General features: G+C 50.8%; 2 protein-coding genes across 8 annotated transcripts; one reads left to right on the forward strand and one right to left on the reverse strand.

The window, feature by feature from the left end:
• Positions 1-160: 160 nt before the first annotated feature.
• LOC120953654 (neprilysin-2) lies at positions 161-18,906 on the forward strand. 7 transcript variants are annotated; one of them, XM_049607717.1, is made up of 8 exons: positions 9,236-9,379; positions 12,215-13,379; positions 14,490-14,620; positions 15,481-15,618; positions 15,709-15,954; positions 16,029-16,243; positions 16,330-17,299; positions 17,383-18,906. In XM_049607717.1, the coding sequence occupies exons 2-8, from the start codon at positions 13,291-13,293 to the stop codon at positions 17,970-17,972; spliced, it is 2,379 nt and encodes a 792-aa protein (XP_049463674.1). In that variant the 5' UTR covers positions 9,236-9,379; positions 12,215-13,290; the 3' UTR covers positions 17,973-18,906. The 7 variants fall into 7 exon arrangements, with proteins under 7 accessions (XP_040229726.1, XP_049463674.1, XP_049463675.1 ...); XM_049607718.1 differs by having other exon boundaries at positions 12,849-13,379; XM_049607719.1 differs by having other exon boundaries at positions 13,038-13,379.
• Positions 18,907-19,015: 109 nt separating this feature from the next.
• On the reverse strand, positions 19,016-21,803 carry LOC120953656 (ATPase family AAA domain-containing protein 3A homolog). The gene is made up of 3 exons (XM_040373793.2): positions 21,412-21,803; positions 20,036-21,335; positions 19,016-19,962 (listed from the first exon to the last, which is right to left on the reverse strand). The coding sequence occupies exons 1-3, from the start codon at positions 21,629-21,631 to the stop codon at positions 19,689-19,691; spliced, it is 1,794 nt and encodes a 597-aa protein (XP_040229727.1). The 5' UTR covers positions 21,632-21,803; the 3' UTR covers positions 19,016-19,688.
• Between the last annotated feature and the right edge of the window lie 530 nt (positions 21,804-22,333).

Genomic DNA, 22,333 nt, shown 5'->3' on the forward strand with positions numbered 1-22,333 from the left:
GGGGCCATCCCTAAGCGGTCCCCAAAGGTGTGTGTGTGGGAGAGAGAGAGAGAGAGAGAGAAACAGAAGAGAGCATGGCGGTGGGATGTACACGCCCGGGGGTGAGCGGGGTGGCACAGCGCGAACTCCACGCGATGCTATAAATGCACGCCACTGGCCAACGAACCGTTTTAGTTCCTCCGTAGCAGTGCGACCTCGCGAACCGGTCGTGCTTTCGTACCTTCCGTGGCCCCGTTTGTGCAGCAGCAGACACGGCCGTCTGCTTCTTTCACTGTGTTGCGTGTGCGCATTTGTGTGTCTATGTGCATGTGAGACTTTATTTATTTGATTTTATTTTCATATTCTTACCGCGTGCAAGTGGTGCTGCCCGGTCATATAGCGTTGCGTGTGCGTACCGCCGAGAAATTCACGAGCCCCGAACCGCTGCGAGAGTGAGAGCTTTTCGTTGGTCGGCGTCGGTTTGGAGGGCCGGTTTGGCACAGCGCATAGCATTGACACCGAACGGCTAATCTGTTGAGCCACCTGCCGAGGGACAACCTCCAACAGCGCTGCGTGCCATAAGGAGTGTGATAAAAGGGGCGGCTAAAGATCTCCCGCGGGGAAAACGGTGCTGGTGACATTATCAGGCGTGTTCAGGTGGTGCAAAACGTGGCCACTTCCGGCTATATAAAGAGCAGCGCCTAGTGGGCACAGTGGTGCGATCGACCGCTAGTGTTGACGAACAAGTGTGTGTGTGTGTGTCGTAAGAGGATCGTGTGCCGATCGGTGGAACCGTAGCTAAGACGGACAGAAGCAAACACACCACATCCCAGAGCCCAAATGACCAGCACCACGATGCAGACGGTTATCAAGTAGGTAGCCCCCCCCCTTAGTAGAACATATTTTTAACAACTTCCCTCCGCTCTAGCCAATAGCAGCCACCAGTTCTTCGGGGAGTCTTTCGTCATTGTTCGCTTCAAAAAATTGTCTTTCGCTGATCGCTGATTATGCACCGCGGAAAGGTGTCCCCACACAGGTGTCCGTGTATGCACGTGTCTGTGTGTGTGTGCTTAGTCGCCCTAGAAAGAGAGTGCAGCGCGTCTAAAGTATGCTAATCGAATGCAAACCGGCCACTGGCCGGTATTCTTTAATGGGTTATCCAAACGTCTTCCCCCCTCAACACATAAGGCTTAAAAGCAGCGTTATGTTTGTGCATTCTTTTGCAATTTCCTGCCCACAAAAAAAAAAAATTCACCCAAGTCACCCAAGCGCGCATAACAATCACAAACTGCACCAAAGCAAACACACACACACACACACACGACGCCAGAGCATAAGCATTGCAACAGTCCGGCGGAAGCGATAGTTTTGACGGGGGTGTTCCGCCCGGAACAGACGCCCATCGTGGTGGTGCTCAACTTCCGAAACGCGGTTTAACCGTCGGCAGTGAAAGTAATGCCACCGGTGGCAACAAACACCTTTTCGGTACCTTCCCTTTTTCCTTTCCCTCCAAGCGCTTCGCGCCGGGGGGCTTCTGAAGACATGTGAGTGGAATGATAAAAGTGTACAAATCAAACAGACACACGATCGACAGCAGGGATCGGCGGGGGGGCACACACACCTTTGCAATTCGGTGCAAATTACGGCTCCACGGTGATGATGTATCGGATGGGGGGGGGGGGGGGGAGGGTCGGGGTTATTATGAAACATCCAAGCCGCCACCGCCGCCGCCGAACGGGGGGTAGAGAGTAAAAAGCGGAGGAAAAGCTTTCACTGGTTCGTTCGTGCCGTTCGTAGTAGCAGTGACACGATTTTATTTCACCATGTGGTTTGTGGTTCGAATGTCGCCGGCTCAGAGTGCTCTGGCAGGTAGTTCCGGTGGGCTCGTTGCCACCTCCATGCCACTTTTTGGGGCTGGAAGCTGGAGAAATGGTTCCGGCCATTTATTGGCGTGAAAAGCGAGGGTGAAAAAAGAAGGCTTTTTTACCAGGTGTCATCAAATAGAAATCAACAATGTGTGATGTACCCTGTCCATTTTGAAGCATTTTCTGCTTACTTTTGCACATTTCGATGATCGATCAACCGCAAACCGAAACAAAGGGAAAGAGTTTCGTTATATTTTCACACCTCCCGTCTATTCCCTCTCGTGTGTTGTAAAACGCACATCGAAGCATTAGCAGCAGAAGCAGCTGAGAAGCTGGCTGACAGGATTTTGATTAGAACTGTACGCGAAACTCATCCCCCGAACCGCGCTCGAGAGGACCACAAGGGTATGCGAAGGCCAGGAGAAATTGGAATCGAAATTCGATGAGGCAATAGCTTGCGGGCTTGGGGGAGAAGATCGGGTTTTGTAAATCACCGCAGTCTTTTCTCACACTTTTCGCCCAACACAAAACAACACAAAACCAAGGTGCTACGGGTGGTATTTTCATTCCATTTTGGTCAGTGGTATGCCCTCTGCGCGGTCATACGGCGCGGTCGGTTGGGCCGCCCTCAAGCAACCGGTTTTTTAACCTTTGAAGGAAGGGAACACAACAAAACATGGAACATCTCAAAATTGAGCCTAACCGGCCGCTCGGGGCGGCCTACCATGCCGGGTCCAGCCTTTTCGTCCGCCGTGAAGAGCTTTTGTTGTGTAAAGCAGGCAGCTGTGCGTTGGTTTGGAGGACTGCAATCTGGCCACGATCATCCTAACAGCCGATCCCCAGGTGTTAAAGGGGAGAGATGATCACAAATCTATCTTCTTTTTTGGCATTTCCATGACACCTCAGATGGTGCGGAGTGATAGAGTCGCTAGGATTGGTACACAAGGGAACTTATTTTTGCAAACTTTAAGCAACAAACAACAACGTCAGAGACGTTGGTTTTAATTAGATTCAAGGAATGATCACACTGCCATGAGTCATCGTCCCGCAATGACCGAACTGTCCCCTTCAGCTGAACTGGTTTGCTAGACACAGCAGCATCGTTTCGCAAACACTGCTTTACAAGGGTGTACAGATACCACTCAACTTATCTCAACTACCCAAGAAGCTATTCTGTTCAACATCGGAGCCAGTGCTTTTTATAAGCGTTTATCTCTGCTCATCTTTGTGTGTGAGTGTAACGTTTTGATCCAAACAGAAAAGTAAAGGTTTGTATTCATTTTTTGTAGTATATCCCCGCTGCGGGGCCTCACGAGGCATTCTATTTGTGCAAGCAATCTACATAAATCACGCGTGATAATATTATTCTGAACTCTGCTACCCGTCGTCCCATCCATGCGTCTATGCGCTAATCATTTCTCAAACGAAGTGACGGCACAACCACCGTCTACAGCGCCTGTTTTCATAGTGCGCTCGCGGCAACGACCGGCTTCAAACACTTGTCGCGCAACAGCTCGCCATGTGCGGACCTATAAGGGCAAAGTGTGATGAACCAGTTTCACTCTGCAGCCATCTCCAGTACACACCAGACTGTGATCTTCAAACGGAAGACTGAACTGTTGGCAGCGTGTTTTGAACGATCCATGCTTTTATGATCGACCACACCAAAACAGGAACACATGCGTCCACAACAAAGTTAGATTGCCAACGTCTTCTAATTCAAAGTGCGAGATGAACGAACGAAGGGTGGAAAATGTGCAATGTGGTGCGTGTAGGTAAAGACCGGTTTCTATGCTTCGAGGGTTTCCCCGAGCTGTGAGCTACAAGTGATCGACTGAAAGCATAATTTGCAGCACACTCACACACACTCGTTATGTGCACCGTTTGTACAAAATTAATCAAAATTGGCTTTCTGGTGAAGCAACCAAAAACAGTGACTACGGCTTTCCCTAAGTCCTAAGACTAAGGCTTTGACTGAGAAGTAGTCAAAATTGACCTTCCATTGAGGAGGGACGGACGAAAACGTGTCCAGCTTTCCAAATTAAACTTCTCACGATCGCTTTCACAAAACCAAAACCTTCTGACCTGTGTGCGTGTGTGTGTGTGTGGTCCGGGTTTGAATTCCCAACTCTTGATTTCATTATTTAAAAATGAAAAGCTCAACAAAGGAATTAACCAACCATTTTGGTGATTATGCAACTCTCACGCCTGCATGGAGGCCCCCAAAACCGACCGCGTGAACGGGATGCAAACATCTCCATCCATATTATTATCAATCGAATCGGCGGTAACCTTTACGGAGAGGTGCCAAAAGGAAGCATCGGCGGCAGTCTTTCTTTCCTTCCCGCCGGCATTGTTGGCAGTCAAAATTGAAGTCATGGGAAATGGACTCATCAAACAGTTTAGACGAGGCGCGGTCCCCCTAAGAGACAAACGTTTGATGGCGTTGTGCTCTTGAAGGGGAAACATCTGTGTTGGTTTCGGAGGGAAAAACAAAACAAAGATGCGATATGCAGTTGCAGTTGTTGTTACACTACGACGCTATTTAGTGTATTAAATCATGTCACGGTGAAACTACGCTGGAATTACGAATGCATTCGGAGTTGGTTGATGACTTCGCGTGGGCTTACAATGGCACACGTTTTCCCAAAGCGCAAAAATGCCAACAATTCCTTGCACCGGAACAGGCCAATTGAATGGGGCGTGTGTGTGTGTGAGTGTGAAGTTTCCCGAAAGGGTTGATGTACTATTACAGTTTAAGGGGAAACGCTACAGTAGAAATGTGGTGAGAAAAGCATGGCACGCCTTCACGCCACATTACTGCCCCCATCATCACCCCAAGCACGTCGACACCTTTCTCTCCCGGCCAGGCCACCCGTTACTACTGTTTATCGTACATTGAACTACCATTCTCATGCTGGTGGTGGTTACTACACTTCTTCCAAGCGACACATCCGAGCGCGGAAGTACGACTGCTTGGTGCACAAACTCGAACACGTAACAACCCTCTACGGTCATGATCAGCATGATCACCCGCTAGTGGTATCAGTCTTTCTTCTCACTTAATCATTACCATATCATCAATTGCACGCCAACAAAACCTTCGACCGGGCGATGTTGTGTCGGAACCTGTGCCAACGCGATGCACCGTACCTGCCAGCGTTAAAACCCAAACCATCTTCGAGCTGAGCGAGAGAGAGAAGAGGAGAGATCACGGCGTTTTAATAGAATCGCAACAGTTTGGCGGTCATGATGGAGCAACAATTTCAAATCCCATTTTCGCCGACCATTTGGCGCTTGCAAGCGGCGGCGTGCCGCATTAGATCTTTAGCCGACCGTAAGTCGAACGACAATTAAGCAACTTGATGTGATCATATATTCGCTCCATTGTGTGTGAGTGTGTGTCTTCCCTCGCTCTCTCTCTCGCTTGCTGGAGGAGCTGAAGATTTTTGAAGGTTTTGAATCATCGCTCTGTCCCCCGCCAACCGAAACGCAGCAAAACGGAGCAGGAGAGCAACACTTTTAATAAGCGTGCCGACCGTCCGACGATTCGCTTCAAGATTGATCGTTAGAAATCGTTAGGCCTTTTTGTTTTGTTTCGTTTTTTTTTGTTTTTGCACACCGACTGCGATTCGCGACTTGCGGTAGATGGGGGGATGAGTTGCGAAACACTGTTTATGCTACGGATGGATTGAGGTAAAACTTCATTTCTGAATAGAATTACCCGCTTTTATCCGTTGCCCCCCCAACGTTGAAGGTTAAAGCTCTGGTTGCTGCTGCTGCTGTGTGTGTGTGTCTGTTTTGCTGCGAAAAATCTAACGATTGGAAGGGGACTCTTCGACAGCAAGAAGCAGCAGCAACAACCAACCCAAAACACAGGCCACCCCCTTTCAACTGACGGGGCAGATTTCGGAGACACATCTCTCGTCAGCTGCGGTACATTCCGTTCCGGAAGCGGATGCTGCGACATTTCCCATTTCCCTCTCTCGCACCCCCCCCCCCCCTTTTTGTCCTGTTCCAATCCGGGAACGTTCACCTTTTTCCACCAACCGCTTGCCCCGCGGATGATGATGGATGGCGGAAATAATAAATATTGAATTTAAGTATTGGTTAGATGCGCGCTCGCACTCTCCCGCTCACAAGCTGGCAAAAGTTGGTCCAAAGACCCAACCGGTAGCCCCATTTACCAAACCCCTTCTGCTGGGGGTTTGGCATCTGGTCAATTGGCCGTTCGTGGCCGTTGGTACACCATGTCGCAGCGTCCCAACGGAAAGACTTCATCTTCGAATGTGTCACTGGTGCCGGAAGCGGAACACCGCCAGCAAAACGCCGAACGAGCGTGTGTAACAAGTAGGTCCTTTCGATGATTGATTGAGGAAATGATTAATCTATTCCGAAGCAAACTGGCAAGGAAAAAAGAAATGCTCCCACGGCGCACACAAAAAAAAAGGTGTGGAATTGATGTGAAGCAAACACTGCCAGCTAAGCGTCAGTGTAACGCTAAGCGTCGAAGGGAAGTGACTCAGGGTGGGTAGAATGCGAGAAAGAGCGATGGAATTGCATGTGTTTAAAGTACGTCTAGCTCATCCCCGCACGCGGCTGTTAAAATAAGATTTTTAAACAGTGAGGAATGATGCGTCAGAAGGGGAGGGGAAAAACCTGTTCCCAGTGTGGGCAAACAAAGCGCCGCCCCTGACTAACGGTGGCGTCGCAAGTAGCAAATAGATTTTGCTAAAACTCACTCAGCTACGACCTAGATTTTCTGAGGTCTGAGGTCTTTTTTTCTTCTTCTATAGTTACATTATCTATTTCGCGTTCGCTCACCAAAACACAACAGTTACACCCTGTTTCTTTGTTAATGTCTTACTTCAATCCAGCAAGGAGTGGCGCAAAAGCCATTCTTCCCTGTTTGCTGTTTGAATGGTTAACACCCACCCAACCCAAAACGAAGCGATAGCACGATAAGAGAAAGTAGCTCCTAAAAGCATCCTGGGTTCCTGGGTTTGGTTGAATTTTCCGGATCGAAGTTTCTTTCGCACAGCTCCTCCAAAAAACTCACCGCTGGAGCAACGCCATTACCCACCCAAACTGCGTATGCGTGACAAGAGCTCACTACTCCCGGCGAGGAATGCATTCCAGGGGTTGTAAATTGCACACCCAGCATTGGGAGGGGGGGGGCGACGACTCGCGAAAAGGGAGCACTTGCATGACGCCGGCCCATAATGTGGGTCGCTGTGGCCCTTTGTCAAACCATGCACCAGCCAGCAAAAACAGCCCCGAATCACAATGCAAGATCAAATCCCTATCATGCACAACAACACGAACTCCACCACTTGAGCGAATTCCTTGCGTCTCTGCTACGGCACATTCCACCGGGACAACACAGGACCGGGGATGGTAGAAGAAGCACCGCACTGTACGCGCACGCAACGTCGGATCGGATCGGCATGGATTAGGATCGTTAAAAAGGTGTACGATACAAACAAATCCATTAACAAGCGCCACCTCGCCGGGTGAGGTGAACCACTCCCAGGCCAAATGGCCTGACACCAGCAGGGTCGGCTCCCTAGCGCTCTGCCGCCCGAGGTGCGTTCACGCGATGAGTCGCTCTGCGCTTACCTCAAAACGCAGGAAAGAGCGCGAGACACACTCGAGGGACGTACGGCCCAAACACAATACACCACCTACAGCGTGGTGGTGTGTCCTCTCTGGAATGCATAATAAACCGCCGAACCCCCCGAAGGTTTGCAGAAGTGGGAAACGAAGCAAACGGGGCCAACCGGGCAAGGACGGAGCGGTATGCGGCAGCCAACCGTCCACATGGGCTGTTGAGTATCCTTCGGGTTTGCATTTTTGATGCGACTCTCGCACGCCGCCTTGTTCCAAGGCCTCCCTTCCCTCGTCCGGCGGGCCAGTATAAGCTGTTTCATAATTCTATTTAACCTCTAGCACGGACAGGGCACAAACGACAGGCCGTTTTAACTACCCGGCAGTAATTGTTTATCAGCTTTACGCAGCTCTGCTGCAGACACCTTCGGGGGTCGTGGTGGATGATCACAAACCCGAGTGCGGGCAAAGGTGTTACTTGCAAAGGGGTGCACATTGCACCCTTGATGCCTTGAGCAGGCTGCCCCAACCAACCTGTTGCACCGCGTAGGACGCATTTAGCGAGGAAAGAATAATATTCCCTCGGAGGATTAAAACGGAGGCGAGACATGCATGAAGACGTTCGCGCAGACTTATGGAGGTAAACTTTCAAGGCTATAAGCTACGTAGGTCGCTTTCTTGAAGTCCACGCGACCCACGAAAAAGTGGGATTATCCCGGGAGCCGTGTGAGGTAATAAAGGTTCCCGCTATTAGCTCGCCGCACGTTTTGGATTAGGTTCTGGCTCTTTGTAGGGTTTTTGTTTTGCTGTTTTCGTTGTGAGAAATTAGTTACGCTAGCAGGAGCCCACGGACACACAATATACGCCAGACGTCTGCAGCAATCGGGTGCCACATCGTCCTTAAGGTGCTGTGCGCACGTACTCCTCCTCTTGACTGTTTTTTATCGCTGTTTGCGGTCGAGGAAGTGCGAGGTTTGATTAGCTCATCGTTCGGAAGATTCAATGCTCTGCATCAAGATGATCAATCAGTGTACGGCAGACCGATACTGTTCAATGCTATCAATGCCCGGAATGCTTAAGCAGTTGTGTATCCATGTAAAAAAACGACTCCATTCGTACCGACTTGCCGATGCGTTCCAGTTGACGCAATGCATCGGTTCCCCGGTACATGGGAAACGTGATAGCGCGCCTCGGCACAGGGCAATGCCGCGACAACATCCTAATTGTCGCGTTTATACTAAGTAAACGATTGTAACTCTAGCCGCATCTTGTGCACACATGTAAGCCGCCCAGCCATATCGGTGCCCACCCCCCCCCCCCCCCCCCCCCCCCCCCCGCTCGGTGCCCTTTTTCCGATGCACCGCCAGTGATAAGTTGTCAACTCCGGGTACGGTCTCTCGATCAAGACGCATCAAGTTCAAGGAAATGTGGTTCACGCTTAAATCCACTTTTGCTTTGCTTTAACAGCTGCCCGATACGTTGCACTGCTGCCATGTGTGACGCAGATCGCGCAGGTAATGGGCATGGGCAACGAACCACGAGGACGGCAAGCCATTACAAAGGAATAGATCTTGTCGGAGTTGAACGTTAGAGCACGGCCAACCGCCCTCCCCCCCCCCCCCCTCAGAGTGGTTCTTATCTATCTCTAAGGGCAGTGTTGTGTGTGAGCCCCGCGCTGGTTCGAGTACGTACCTACGTTAGTTAGCCAAACACACACACACACACACACACGAGTGAAGGAGAAGGGAAGTGTTGAAAGCCTTGCTCGGGTTGTGCATCTATCTTTGCAGTACGAAATCTGATGCGCCACCAGCAGTGTAGTCCCCGAGGGTCGGAACGTTCGGTCGACGTCAAAGAAGCTTGAAGTCCAAAGTGTCCGCGCGATATTAGTCAATTAGTTCTGTGTGTGTGTGTGTGAGACTGCTGAAGTGAGAATTTAGCTATTTGTTCCCCTCCCCGTTTGGCGCACCCACGTTTCGGTCAATATAGCGATATTCGTTGCAGTAGTACTGTCACGGTCATCCCTTGGGGCCACCGACGTTGTACGCTGTTTGCATTGCAAACTCATCGATTCGTGCCTCGGGGTCTCCTCCCACCCCCCCCCCCTCCCCTCGTGCTTGGGGAAAGTGAACCTGGTTGCTCTCTATTGTATAAATCATTGGCTCAATCATCAAAGGTCGATTCGCGGTCGGACCGGCGACGGCATGGGGCAACAACGTTGGCAACACAGCGTCAAAGTTCCGCGGTCTGCACGTCCGCGACTGTACCAAACGGTACAAATTGCAACCGATAACCTTAACGTCCAACGTGTGCCCGTGCTGCGTGACAACCTTTACCAGCGTGTACCGCGGCCTATAGGCGGCGCAAGGGCAAAAGCTACCCCCTGCAGCCAACGTAGCGACCGTGTTCACACTCACGCAGCAAAAGGGGCTGTGAAGACGTCACGGGTTGCAACCTTCCTAATGGGTGACCGTTTAGCTTGACCGTTGCTTGGCCACCGTGACAGGCTGGTGCGTCTTGGAAGACTCTTGGCAGCAACACAATCCATCGCAAAGTCCGCTGCCAGAGCTGCCGCGGCTGGAAAAGGGCAACAGCCAAACACGAGGCAAACGAGGCAAAACACATTCAATTAGCAAAGTGCATTTACAAACGACAATAAATCTCGACCGGTTACAAAGAAGCGAATGCGAACGGGGGGGGGGGGGGCAGCCGTCCCTGGTGCGATTTTCACTCCCAAGACACAGACACAAACACCAAAAGGCGGTCTCCCGGTCAAGGGTTTTGTGCCGCTTTGAGCCGTCCCCGTCATTGAGCCGGGCAGAGAGCACAACATAATAATAATTATCAATAATCGTAAAAATGCTTCACATGGGGGGGGGGGGGGGAGGGAGGCGTTCTTCCTTCAATCTGTCGTTGCACGGCCAACAAACACATAGGCATACATACGTAGGCGCACACACAATGGCGGAAGCAGTTTGATCGGAAACTAAACATTAGACGGCAGCAGGCAGCACCAGAGAGCGAGCCATTGCATGCGTCACACAAACACACACACGGTCGGTGTGGAAGCAGGTGGAAGCGATGGCAAATGGTTGACCCCCTTGACGTAATGTGATGTTGGCTATCGTGTCTCGGCTGTCGGTACCAAACCGCCGCACCGTGGTGGAGATAAAATACGTCCTTTTGCTGAAGTATGGCAGGTGTCCAGAGAGTGGCACTGACGTGATCGTTAGGGTACACACTTCCTTGAAGCGCGTGTTAATATCCGTCAAAACGGACACCGGGACACACACACGCACGGGAAAGTGGACCCTCATTGCACTGCTAGGCAATAGGAAACTTTCCCTCCCCGACTCGTGTGTCCACCTCGTCCGTTACAGGTGGCCGCCGTAATAGTTTTGCATGTTGCTTTCCGCTCGGAAATCGAACCATTTTCCATGCGTGTGTGTGTGTGTGTGATCGTACGCACAACAGCGCGAAGGCGCGAACATTCGTCGACGGTCACCATCATATCATATATGTGGGAGAGGGGTCGAATATTAGTTTTCACCAGAAAAGGGGAAAGGGATAGGTATGCGCAGCGTTGCTTGCGTAACCATTTGCGGAACCAGTCGAATAGATATGATCGCCCGAGTCCAGCCAAACCGGGGGAGAGGACGACGCGCTGCGTTTGGTCGGTCGCGCACTCCGCACCTGTGCGAGTCCACAGTATAATCGCATCGCATCGAAAGCGGTTCGTGCGGTGATTAAAATATTGCATAAATCCGGGTGGAGGAAGCACGTTGCTTCATGGGGAATATGATTCTTTTTTTTTTTCTACTGTTTTGTGTAATCTAAAAAAATTAATGATTCACATGCGGCTTTGTAGTCGACTGGGCAATGTTGGCATGCTCTGGATGGCTTTAAAAAAATGGAACCATTTGTCGGTTGAATAACCTGAATCGTGGGCTAAGTGTGCTTCACGGTGGACAGCACCGCAAGAACCGGAATCACGAAATTACGCCTAATCGTAGCCAGAAGCAATGACCTGAATACTACACAATCGCACGCTGATCTTTTATTAGTTTAATGTAATAACTGATGAACGAACAAAAAAGAAGCACATGTTAGTGGTAGAATCCATTCTGGACGTTCAAATTGTTACGATTGTTACCTCTTTTAACCTATTGTCAACTTTGATGCCATTTTTTGCTTCCTATTTGCTTGTGTTTCTTTCTGTTTTTGACCCATTGCAAGTACTAACGCATGAACGATCGTTAAGCAAATTGTACACCCCTGCCCCCCTTCTTCCCGATAGTGTAAACACACACACACACTGGAGAGAGAGCTAATGATTTCCCCAACGTACATGCGCAACAAAGCAACAGGCAACACCAGCAGCAGCGGTTTAGTGTGCTGCTGTCGATCGTGGCACGAGTTCCTGCGCGCCCTCCACTTGAACGAGTGTATATGCGACGAACTCGCGTCAACCACAGCGAACAGCTTTTGTATAGTACATATCCGAGCAGCTTCGAGTCGCATGGCGATCGGGAATGGAAAAGGGCTATTTTAAAGCGATTTGTTTATACGTTCAATCAGCGCATGGCGCATGGGGATTTGCGCAATACTGCTCCCTTCCAGGAGCTATTCCCCCACTCCGCCTTCTACGGGAGGGCAATTATTTGGTTTGCTTCCGTCAAACGATTTTGTAGTAATTAAAAGTAAATTGTAGCCTAAAGAACTTGCAAACGATCTTTTTTTTCTTTTAATGACATCTTTGATAGGGAATCCAAAATTGGTGCCCGGCTGGGTCCGATAAATACGTACGCCTACTATACTATACCAGCGTAACGGTGACCCGTCGTACGATCGACCATTTTGGACGATCGGGCTGTCGTTTATGATCACCAGTACCTTTTCCCCTCCCCCCCGTCATCATGCGCCACCCCACCACACACTCATCAACATAACGGATTCTGACATCCCACGGTGAGATTGCCTGGGTCATTCTTGGCCGTTTTTTCCGAAACTAAAAAGCCCCAAACTAACACACTTTTGCTGTCAAACGTGCAAGAAATGCAATCAGGCAATAATGAAACGAGAAAGGAGAAAGGTTCGCCTGCCTGCCAAATGACATTGAGCGAATTTTGGGGATTTTCGTAAACCGTCAGACCACAAAGAAAGCCACAAAGCAGCAGCACCACCAGCGCGCGCGCCTCACAGCCAGGCACACACAAGAACGTTCCGTCTGCGGTTGGGCCTTTCGGGGTCAGCAGCTTCTTCCACGCTTGTTCGTTCTGTGCATGAACCTTCCGGGAGGACCGTTATTCCCGTGGCTAGTTGTGGCCTGCTAGGTGTGTGTGTGTGTGTGTGTGGGGATGAGGTTTTACGTATTTTATGTTATTTTCTACCACCCAGCACACCGAAAACCAGTTCCCGGGCGCCGTTGAATGGGGGCATTCTTACCGTTTTGCTACGTGTTTCGTTGTTTTGTAAAACCTTTTTCCTCCACCTTGGGCGAGCGATATCGGCCGGTTCTGCCGAGAGAAGAGCACACGCGAAACGTTTGGCTCGCTATCGAAAAATCTATTTATCCTGACCAAACAGCCGCAGCAAGAAGAGTTTCGTGTTTTGGACCCAATGTTCGAAACATTCGCCATTATATCATCTAATTGTATCGTGTTTCTTGCTTTGTGTGGGCCACCAGCCCCACAAACACACGGGAGTGTAGGAAGATTAGGAGCAGATATACCAAAAAAAAGCAGCACCGGCACATGGTTGCGTGCTGGTCAGCCGTTCGCCAGCAAAATTGCAAACAAATAGCAGCAGCAGCAGCAGCAGCAGCAGCTCTCATTAGCTCATGATGGTCCTCGAGGAACTGCGCCGTGCGCGCAACTCTATTTTCGACTCCGACGATGTCCCGATCGTGTACGAACGGTTCAGCGGCAAGTAAGTGACAGACGCTCTCCCTAGGGTGGAAGACGCACTTTCTTCCTCCCTTCTTCGCACACACACATATCTCATTTGTTCTGAAAGAAAAACAAAACAAAACCACGATTCATGGGGGGATTTCTTAGGGAAGTAGGTAGCGTTACCCCTATCACAACAGGTGCTGGAATGGGGGGTTGGAACGACGACAATCGGCCTACACAAATTAAGAATGGATAGTAAATTTGCTCTTCCCAACCACACACGACTTTCGGGTGTTTCGGTCGTCTACAGGCGGGCCACCATTCTCCCCACTGTGTGACACTGAGAAGTACCCCGCTAAATGGGGCAAGGGCGATGTACGCAATGGGGCGACAACAATTCGCACCCGGGGATGGGTGGAGGCAAAAATGTTTATTTTTCCGAGTTGTCAAACAAATTACGGGCACCACGACGACACCACCAACAGGCACGCAAAAGAGCTGACACTTTTTCCGCCAGCCGGCCAACAGGCGGCTGGGGGCCCTGGGCCGAAAGAATCGCAATCTCCAAAACGCGTTTGACCTTCCCGTTGAAGGTGGGAGAGAGAGAGCGAAAAACAACCGACACTGGTGTTGTGGTGTGTGTTTTGTTTGCAAGTGATGTGATGTGAGGATGGAACTATTTTTACTGGCGAGCAATGTGGCCAGTAGTAAAACGGGAAACATAAATTCTTGCCAAGCATGCTGACTGCGTGCCGGCCTCCACCACCAAACCAAACAAGCGTGGAGGACATGCGGAAGACTTTCCATTTTGTCGCGACCTCTTGGGCATTCCTAAGGGCAACTAACACACACACACACTCACGCACATTTCTCCATCTCAGCTCGGATCGGGCACAAAACAACGGTGGTCGTGTGGTGGGTAATGTGTAGTGCAAAGTAGTAAGTACATCAGCAAAGGTCAGCCCGGTGTATCATAATTACGCTTCCCATTCAAATTGCCAGCAGCGACGCCGACGGACGGACGGTATTTTAGGCGTCCGGCGGACGCGATAAGACACCCCAGAAGAACAGCTGCGGGCAGTAAACGCTCCCGTGTCCCGCTTGTCGCAGCCATGTTGCTTACGCTCGTCTCTTGCTTTTTCCCCAGAAATCCGAGCTGGTGGCGTCGCCGCACTGCCCTGGAGAAGGTACTTACGCTTATCAGCGTCGTGTGCGGAGTAGCCGTGGTGGCGTTAATCATTTCGCTCCTCACCGTAGTGCTGACGGACAGAATACAGAGTAAGTACCACTACATCACGCCAATGGCTCATCACAAATGATCGTTAAATGAAGAATAGGGGGTGGTGTTGCTGCTTCTCAACATTAACTTCAAACTATTACAGCTTTTTTTACAACTTACTATTTGCGGTGATCGTTGGTGCTTAACCAAGGAGGCAGTTAAATATTTTAGTGCACGAGTTAACTTTTTATGAGCTTCATTTAAAAGGCTTTAAAAATTCTGATTTAGATCAACTCTCTCTCTCTGACTTGGTTACTTTGTTACAAATTATTATATGCAATCAGGTGAAATTTGTTCCGATCTTCAACTGACCTTACCGTTACGCAGCATTCCACAAGATTCAAAATATGACTCAGAATGAACTACAATATGTCCTCTCTCCAGCAAAATAAATAAGCACATTGTCACGCTAACGGGGGGTTTTTTTTGGCACCCGTACACAAAGGATCTTCACAATTCACAACTCCCGAAACAGCGCGCCAAAAGCAATACCGCGACACATCAGCGGCCTTTTTAAGGTTTTGAGGTTAATCGTTTCGTTCGCACATAAACCGTTTGCGTTTACGGGTTGATTGTCCACAGCAACACCCGCAACACCACTGCACACCCAAAGTTATGGCTGTTTGCGCTGGTGATCGTACACCGGGAGCGCCGCCTGTGTGCGTGTATGGCGCTCACTCATTAGCACTTCCGGCGAAAAGTTCATTTAACAGTCGCAAATAGTATGCAAACAAACCATCGGGGCATCGAGAGAGAGAGATGAAGAGAGTGTTTCCTCTGTACCAACAAATAGTGATGTGATCGTTTGTTCGAAATAAATATAAAACCATTACATTTACTTATTCTCTCTCGTGCGCAGGTGAAAGTAGCTCATCGTCAGCTCAGCCCTTGACCGCCGGTAGACGTGGCAAAGCGCTCAACAAACACCCCAACACGGTGGTAGACTCCGGAAAGAGTGCGGAAAACATCTGCCTCACACCAGGATGCATCCATTCTGGTTAGTATAGTAGCACGAGGTTCACGAGCTCCCGTGCGCGTGGTGCTCATTAGTACACTGCTCCCCCTTCCTTGCTTCCTTCCCACGCAGCTTCCAAGGCGCTGGAGCAGATGGACCAGGAGGTGGAGCCGTGCGACGATTTCTACAACTATGCCTGCGGCAAGTTCGTCAAGGAGACGGTCATCCCGGACGAGAAGGTGTCGGTGAACACGTTCTCCGTGATTGGCGATCGGCTGCAGCAGCAGCTCCGTTCGCTGGTCAGCGAGGAGATCTCCGACAGTGAAGCGACACCGTTCAAGCTGGCCAAGAACCTGTACAAGCTGTGCATGAACAAGAGTGAGTGAGACTATTGGAACAACATTGGCAAACTGCTTGGCCAACTAACTGTTGATGTTGATCGCCTTCCACAGCCCGCATCGAGGAGAAGGGCATCAAGCCACTGCTGGACATTCACGAAGTGCTCGGCGGATGGCCCGTGCTGAAGGGCGACAGCTGGGATCTGGACTCATCCTGGTCGTGGGTGAAGTCGGTGAAAGATTTCCGCAACAATGGCTACAGTACGGACTACTTCTTCGATTTCTCCATCGGCAGTGATCTGAAGAACTCCACTCGTCGCATTATTGATGTACGGTTGAACAGCTGACACGAGCACAAGCGATTTCAGTGATTCTAAATGTCTCCGTTTGTTTGTGCCGTTTCCTTCCCCTACAGACTGATCAAGCTTCCCTGGGCATTAGCCGTGAGTATCTGGTAAAGGGCATGGAAAACCCGATCGTTTCCGCCTACTACAACTACATGGTCGACATGGCCGTCCTCCTGGGCGCAGATGAGGAACGTGCCAAGCGGGAGCTGCTCGATTCGCTCAACTTCGAGATGGCGCTGGCGAACATTTCGCTGCCAAACGAAAAGCGTCGTAACGCTACCGCCCTCTACAACCCGATGACGGTGAAGGAGTTCCAGCAGCGCTATCCGTACACCGATTGGTTGGAGTACTTTAACGCTATCCTGAAGGATACGGGCATCGTTATCGGTGAGGAGGAGGTAATCATTGTGAGTGTGCCGACGTTCATGGAGCAGCTCGGTCCGCTACTCCAGAACACACCGAAGCGCGTGATGGCTAACTACGTCATGTGGCGCATCAGTGGCTTTTCGTCCTTCTTCCTGACGGAGAAGCTGCGCAAACGGCAGCTGCAGTACAGCACTGCATTGAGCGGCAAGCAGGAGCAGGAACCGCGGTGGAAGGAGTGTGTGGATATCACCTCCGGCAGCTTGCCAATTTCGGTCGGTGCGCTGTACATTCGCAAGTACTTCCGCGAGGACTCGAAGCGTGCCGCGCTGGATATGGTCAACGACATCAAGAGCGTGTTTGTGGACATTCTGAAGAAGGTCGACTGGATGGATGAGGTGACGCGTGTGTCGGCGCTGGAGAAGGTTTCCACCATGGCCACCCACATCGGGTATCCGGACGAGCTGATGGACGATGCGAAGATTGCCGAGTACTACAAGGATCTTGAGTTCCAGCCGGACAGCACCTATCTGAACACGATCCTGTACATGAACAAGTTCGGCACGACGAAAGCGTTCAAGAAGCTGCGCATTGCGGTCAACAAAACCGACTGGATCACCCACTCCAGACCGGCGATCGTGAACGCTTTCTACTCGTCGATCGAGAACAGCATTCGTAAGTAGTGGGACAAGAGTAAAAAGGACCCACCGAACCGGGCCACTAATCGTAATCTCCCACTCTCTCATTTTTTTGTACAGAGTTCCCGGCCGGTATTCTGCAGGGCCAGTTCTTCTCGTACGATCGCCCGAAGTACATGAACTACGGTGCGATTGGGTTCGTCATCGGGCACGAGATCACGCACGGCTTCGACGACCAGGGCCGCCAGTTCGACAAGAACGGCAATCTCGTCGACTGGTGGCAGTCGGACACCAAGACGGCCTACCTCGAGAAGGCTCGCTGCATCATCGAACAGTACGGCAACTACACCGAGCCGAACGTGAAGCTCAACCTGAACGGTATCAACACGCAGGGCGAAAACATTGCCGACAACGGGGGCATCAAGGAGGCGTACTACGCGTACCGCAGGTGGACCGAAAAGAATGGCCCGGAACAGCGCCTGCCCGGGCTGAACCTAAGCCCCGAGCAGATGTTCTGGCTGTCGGCCGCCCAAACCTGGTGCTCGGTCTACCGTCCGGAGACGATGAAGATGCGCATTACTACGGGCGTCCACTCGCCCGGCCAGTTCCGCGTGCTCGGCCCGATGAGCAACATGCACGAGTTTGCGAAGGACTTTAACTGCCCGGTCGGCTCGCCGATGAATCCGGAGCACAAGTGCGAGGTGTGGTAGAGAGCAAACGCAACGACAAACGCTCATGGCAAAATGGGACCGGTCACGACGACAGCGTTCGATACGGGCCGGTTCCACGTGGTGCAAAAGGAACCCGAGCAACAGCAGCCGCGGACAACAGTGTGGACAACAAACACGCACCACCTTACTCGGATTCGTTACTTAATTTATTTAGTCCGCTGTTTTGCACTAACTCCTGCAGCAGCAGCAACAGCACACGAACACACGTTCTTAGGTGAACGAATGCGACTTACAGAAGAAGAAGGAAAACAAAACCCGCAACAGTGACACATCCCAATTGTTTCGGGGCGTCTCACGTCGGGCTTTCTATTACATATACCTACAATCTCTTCTATTTTTTTTGTTGTTGCAAGAGAAGAACACTATCTACGACCGTTTTTAGCAAGGGTTTGGGCCCAGATGAGCTTAACATTATTCATAGACGGTGGGGTTTACATCGAGTTTACATACGTAGGTGTAAATGGCGGCAAGCAAAGCAAAAATCATGCATGCACACGGGCCCCGGTGAGCGCCGTGTAGCGCGGAATCGTTACAAATTAATTTAAATTCTCCTCCCTTTGAATTCGCCACATTCTATGTCGCAAATAGGGGACGACAAAACAAATCGAACAACAGGTATTGTTATCAGTAAGCGTATTTTTTTTTTTTTTTTGTTTGGTCAAAATCATCCGGGCGGCAGGTTGTTTGCTTGCGGGGGGAGGGTGGGATTGGGATGGATACCGGCATCCCTGCGATCGAGTCCTTAAACGTTTCTTCTCTTTGCTATTTTTAAGTAGATGATATACAAAACTATTAAGAAAGATTCTCATGCAGAGTGAACCGTGGGTTCTTTCATTTTATCAACATACAAATATTGCTTTATGATATTACTGTGTCATAAATACAAATAAACAAATGTTTTTGTACAACAATACGTCGGCTGTGTGATATGGGGCTGGAAAGTTTAAGTTTAAGAAACACCGAACGGAGAACATTATTTGCCTTTCTTTCGCGATAAAACGATTGCACACACACACACACAATTTATCATTAACTCGTCCCCATTTTATACATGTTTTATGTTTGTTAACATAGCTTCTCGTAAACCAAAGGAAAGAACAAAATAGAAAAGGATAACTATAGCTCCGTAACAGATAACAATTGCAATTTTACGGCAGTTTGTAACACATTACCAGCTGGCAACCGCACAGAAAAAGGGTGAGAGGGGAGGAAGGAAAACATTTGTCTTATCACTAACGAACTATCGAACACATTCGGAGTCGCACAAGAAGGGTAGCTGCTTTGTTTTGCCGGACAGCTCCTAACCACCGGACGTGCAGGTGCAGTAAAAGCGGCCCCTTCTTGGCAAAATGCATCCTGTCGAACTGGTGCGTCTGAGTGGATTAAAGTGCGGGCTCGTTCATAGGAAGTTTAATATAAATCTCCTACACTCGAACGAAAACCCCCACAGAATGGATGGATGGCACAAAGTACGGAATATATGCCCCATTGGTGGTGCGTCCCAACCGATCAACCGCTGGATTCCACCCACTTTCACAATCCCCGTCCGTCAGCTCATTGGCAGTGATAGGGCATTTAATGAGCCGATGCTAGATTGGTAAGCAATGGAATCGAACCGATGTTCCGGGCCCAATCCATCCATCCACCGATTATCGTTAACTTTCTACTTACTCCGGTAAGCGCGCCGGTAACGTTTTACTGCGTCAGAAACCCTTTACCACCGGTGATGGATTTGTGGTCGAGCTTTTCCTGCTCCGAAAGCCAGGCCATCTTCTGCCGATGTTGCCGGACGGCGGCTTCGCACCGATCCAGCACCATCTGCTCGGTGAGGACGCCTTCCTCCGAGGCGTAGCAGGCCGCCTGCCAGGATACGCCCAGCTTCGAGATTTCACGACCCGACATGCCTTCGCACATTTTAGCCATTTTGCTGCACACCGCACTGTAGTCCCACTGTTCCACCTTGAAGCGTCTGGAAGAGAAAAAGAAAAACGGTCAGTGGCTGGATTATGCGCTGGAATCATCATACAACAACAGGCACTTACTTCTTGCCTTCCGCGGCTGGTTGTAGCACGAACTTGTCAAAGTACAGACGTACCAAACGCTCCCGCTCTTCCAGTCCGGGCAGGGTAAACTCTACCATCTCATCCAACCGATCGTTGATGGCGTAGTCGAACTGTTCGGGCGTGTTGGACGCCAGTACCAGCATGAAGCGCGGGTTTTGCTCGCCGGTACGATAGAGGAACGCGTTCAGCGCGGACCGCATGTCTTCCGAGATCTGTTCGGACGATCGTTTGCGCAGGAAAGCGTCGGCCTCGTCGATGAACAGCAGCAAACCGCGCCGGCTAGTGTTGGCCCAATCGAACACCTTGTGGATGGCCGTCACCGCGTCCCGTCCCATCGGTCCTACGTCGCCGCCCGTCATGATGGCGTAATCCATGCCGGAGTGGGTGGCGAGCCGCTTGGCGAACATCGTCTTACCGGTTCCGGGCGGACCGTGCATAAGAATGTTCCGGTACAGGCCCTTGTTGTTTTTGGTGTTTTTCGTCGCGATGGCAATGTCTCGCAGCCGCTCCTCCAGCTTGGGCTGCAGGACAACGCCCTGCAGGGCTTCGGTCGGTTTGTGCTTCATTCGTTTCACCGTCTCGATGGGATGTTTCAGTGCCTCCAGCAGCGAAAAGCGTGACGTTTCATTGACCAGCGACGGTTTACCTATCCGCGCCTCGACATACCGTGCCGTTACGCCCGTTGCCCCCTTGGCCGTGTACACGCCGAGTGCGAGCAGCGACAGGCCGCCGACCGTCGTGACCACCTTGTTCCAATCGGTCAGCAGTGCGGTGGCACCCTGCCCCAGGACGGACCCGGCCGTCTTAATGCCCTCCATCACGGTGATGCGGTTCTCTTCCGCCTTCAGGCGGATTTGCTCCAGCGTTAGGTCACGGTTTTCCCGATCCACCTTCGCTTTAGCACGCAGTTCCGCCTCGAGCAGCTTCATCTTGTTTTTCTCCCGCAGCTCCATCTCGTGCTCGATGGTCTTGCGGCGCATTGCCTCCTGTTTCGCAACGCTTTCCTCCTGTTTGCGTAGATTTTCCTCCTGCACCCGCTGCTGCTGGGCCAGCTGCTCCTCGTACCGTTTGCGAGCGAGCTGGTCCTGGTACTGGGCGCGTTGCTGCTGTTGCTTGGTTTCCTCTGCCAGCGTCTTTCGACGCTCCTCATGGTCCACGCGCTTATGCTCCACCTTGGACGCTTCTATGTGAGCCTCGTACTCCTTCACCTTTGCCAGATACTCCTGCTGGCGAGTGTTTTCCTGCATTTTCGACAGCTCCAGCGCTTCCCGGGCGTGCTCTGCGGGTGATACGGAACATCAGCATAAAGTGGGGGGTGTTGGCATTAGGATTACGCAACATTAAGGTGTACTTACTCGAACGCTCCAGGGTGCGTGCAGCTTCGGCCGCCCGTTCCAGGGCCGACGAATCGAACCGATACGCTTCCATGGCTTTCCGTTCGGCCTTGGTCAAATTGGCATCGCCCGCCATCTGACCGGCGCTGCCGGCCGACGACGGTGGCGGTCCCGGCGGTTCCGGTCCACCATCACCGCCCTGCGGAGGAGCTTGACTTTTATACCCGAACAACCACGACATTGCGACAGAACGTTTGGACTTGCACTGTTTATCACTGCACACGTAATGCGTTCGGGGGGTTTTGTGCCTGCACGATAACAACTGTACGAGATGCAGACAATTCGGTTAGCAACGTTCTGTAACCGTGCTCAGGAAAATGTGCTCCTCGCTCCGGTTCGATATTTTTTTTTTATCTCCTGCTTTGAATCTGTCAAATGGAGCTGTCAGCTTGCTGCTGTCAACGGTGGCCAATGCCAAATTTAAATTTATTTCAGTGTTTTTATTGCAAAAACATAATGCATCAAATGGCCAATAAAATAGAAAATGATTTGAAATGCTTTTATCACAAGTTATTTTCGAGAAACTATGTTGTTCTTGCAATACAATCGAAACGAATTGATAGTGGCTTCCTAGAACTCGACTTCAATCCTGCGAAGTAAACGGAGCCATCGCGGCCCGCCTGGCAAAAACCGGTTTACACGAGCTCGCCAACGCAACATTTGCGAATGTTTTTGAAAGGTGTTGTGAGGGGTTTTGAGTGTACAAGATGGCCGCTAGAAAGGTCGCGCTGGTCTGCGATTGTGTTGGTGGACAACATTAAAAGACCAAAAAATAAATATACTCCACCATTTCTCCTCCTCCCCCTCATTGATCCCCACGGGATCCTACATTTCATGTGTGTATTTACCGTCTCACTGATACATGCTCCGTTATTGCATCAGC

Source organism: Anopheles coluzzii, chromosome 2 (genome assembly GCF_943734685.1).
Source record: "Anopheles coluzzii chromosome 2, AcolN3, whole genome shotgun sequence".
Lineage (NCBI taxonomy): Eukaryota > Metazoa > Arthropoda > Insecta > Diptera > Culicidae > Anopheles > Anopheles coluzzii.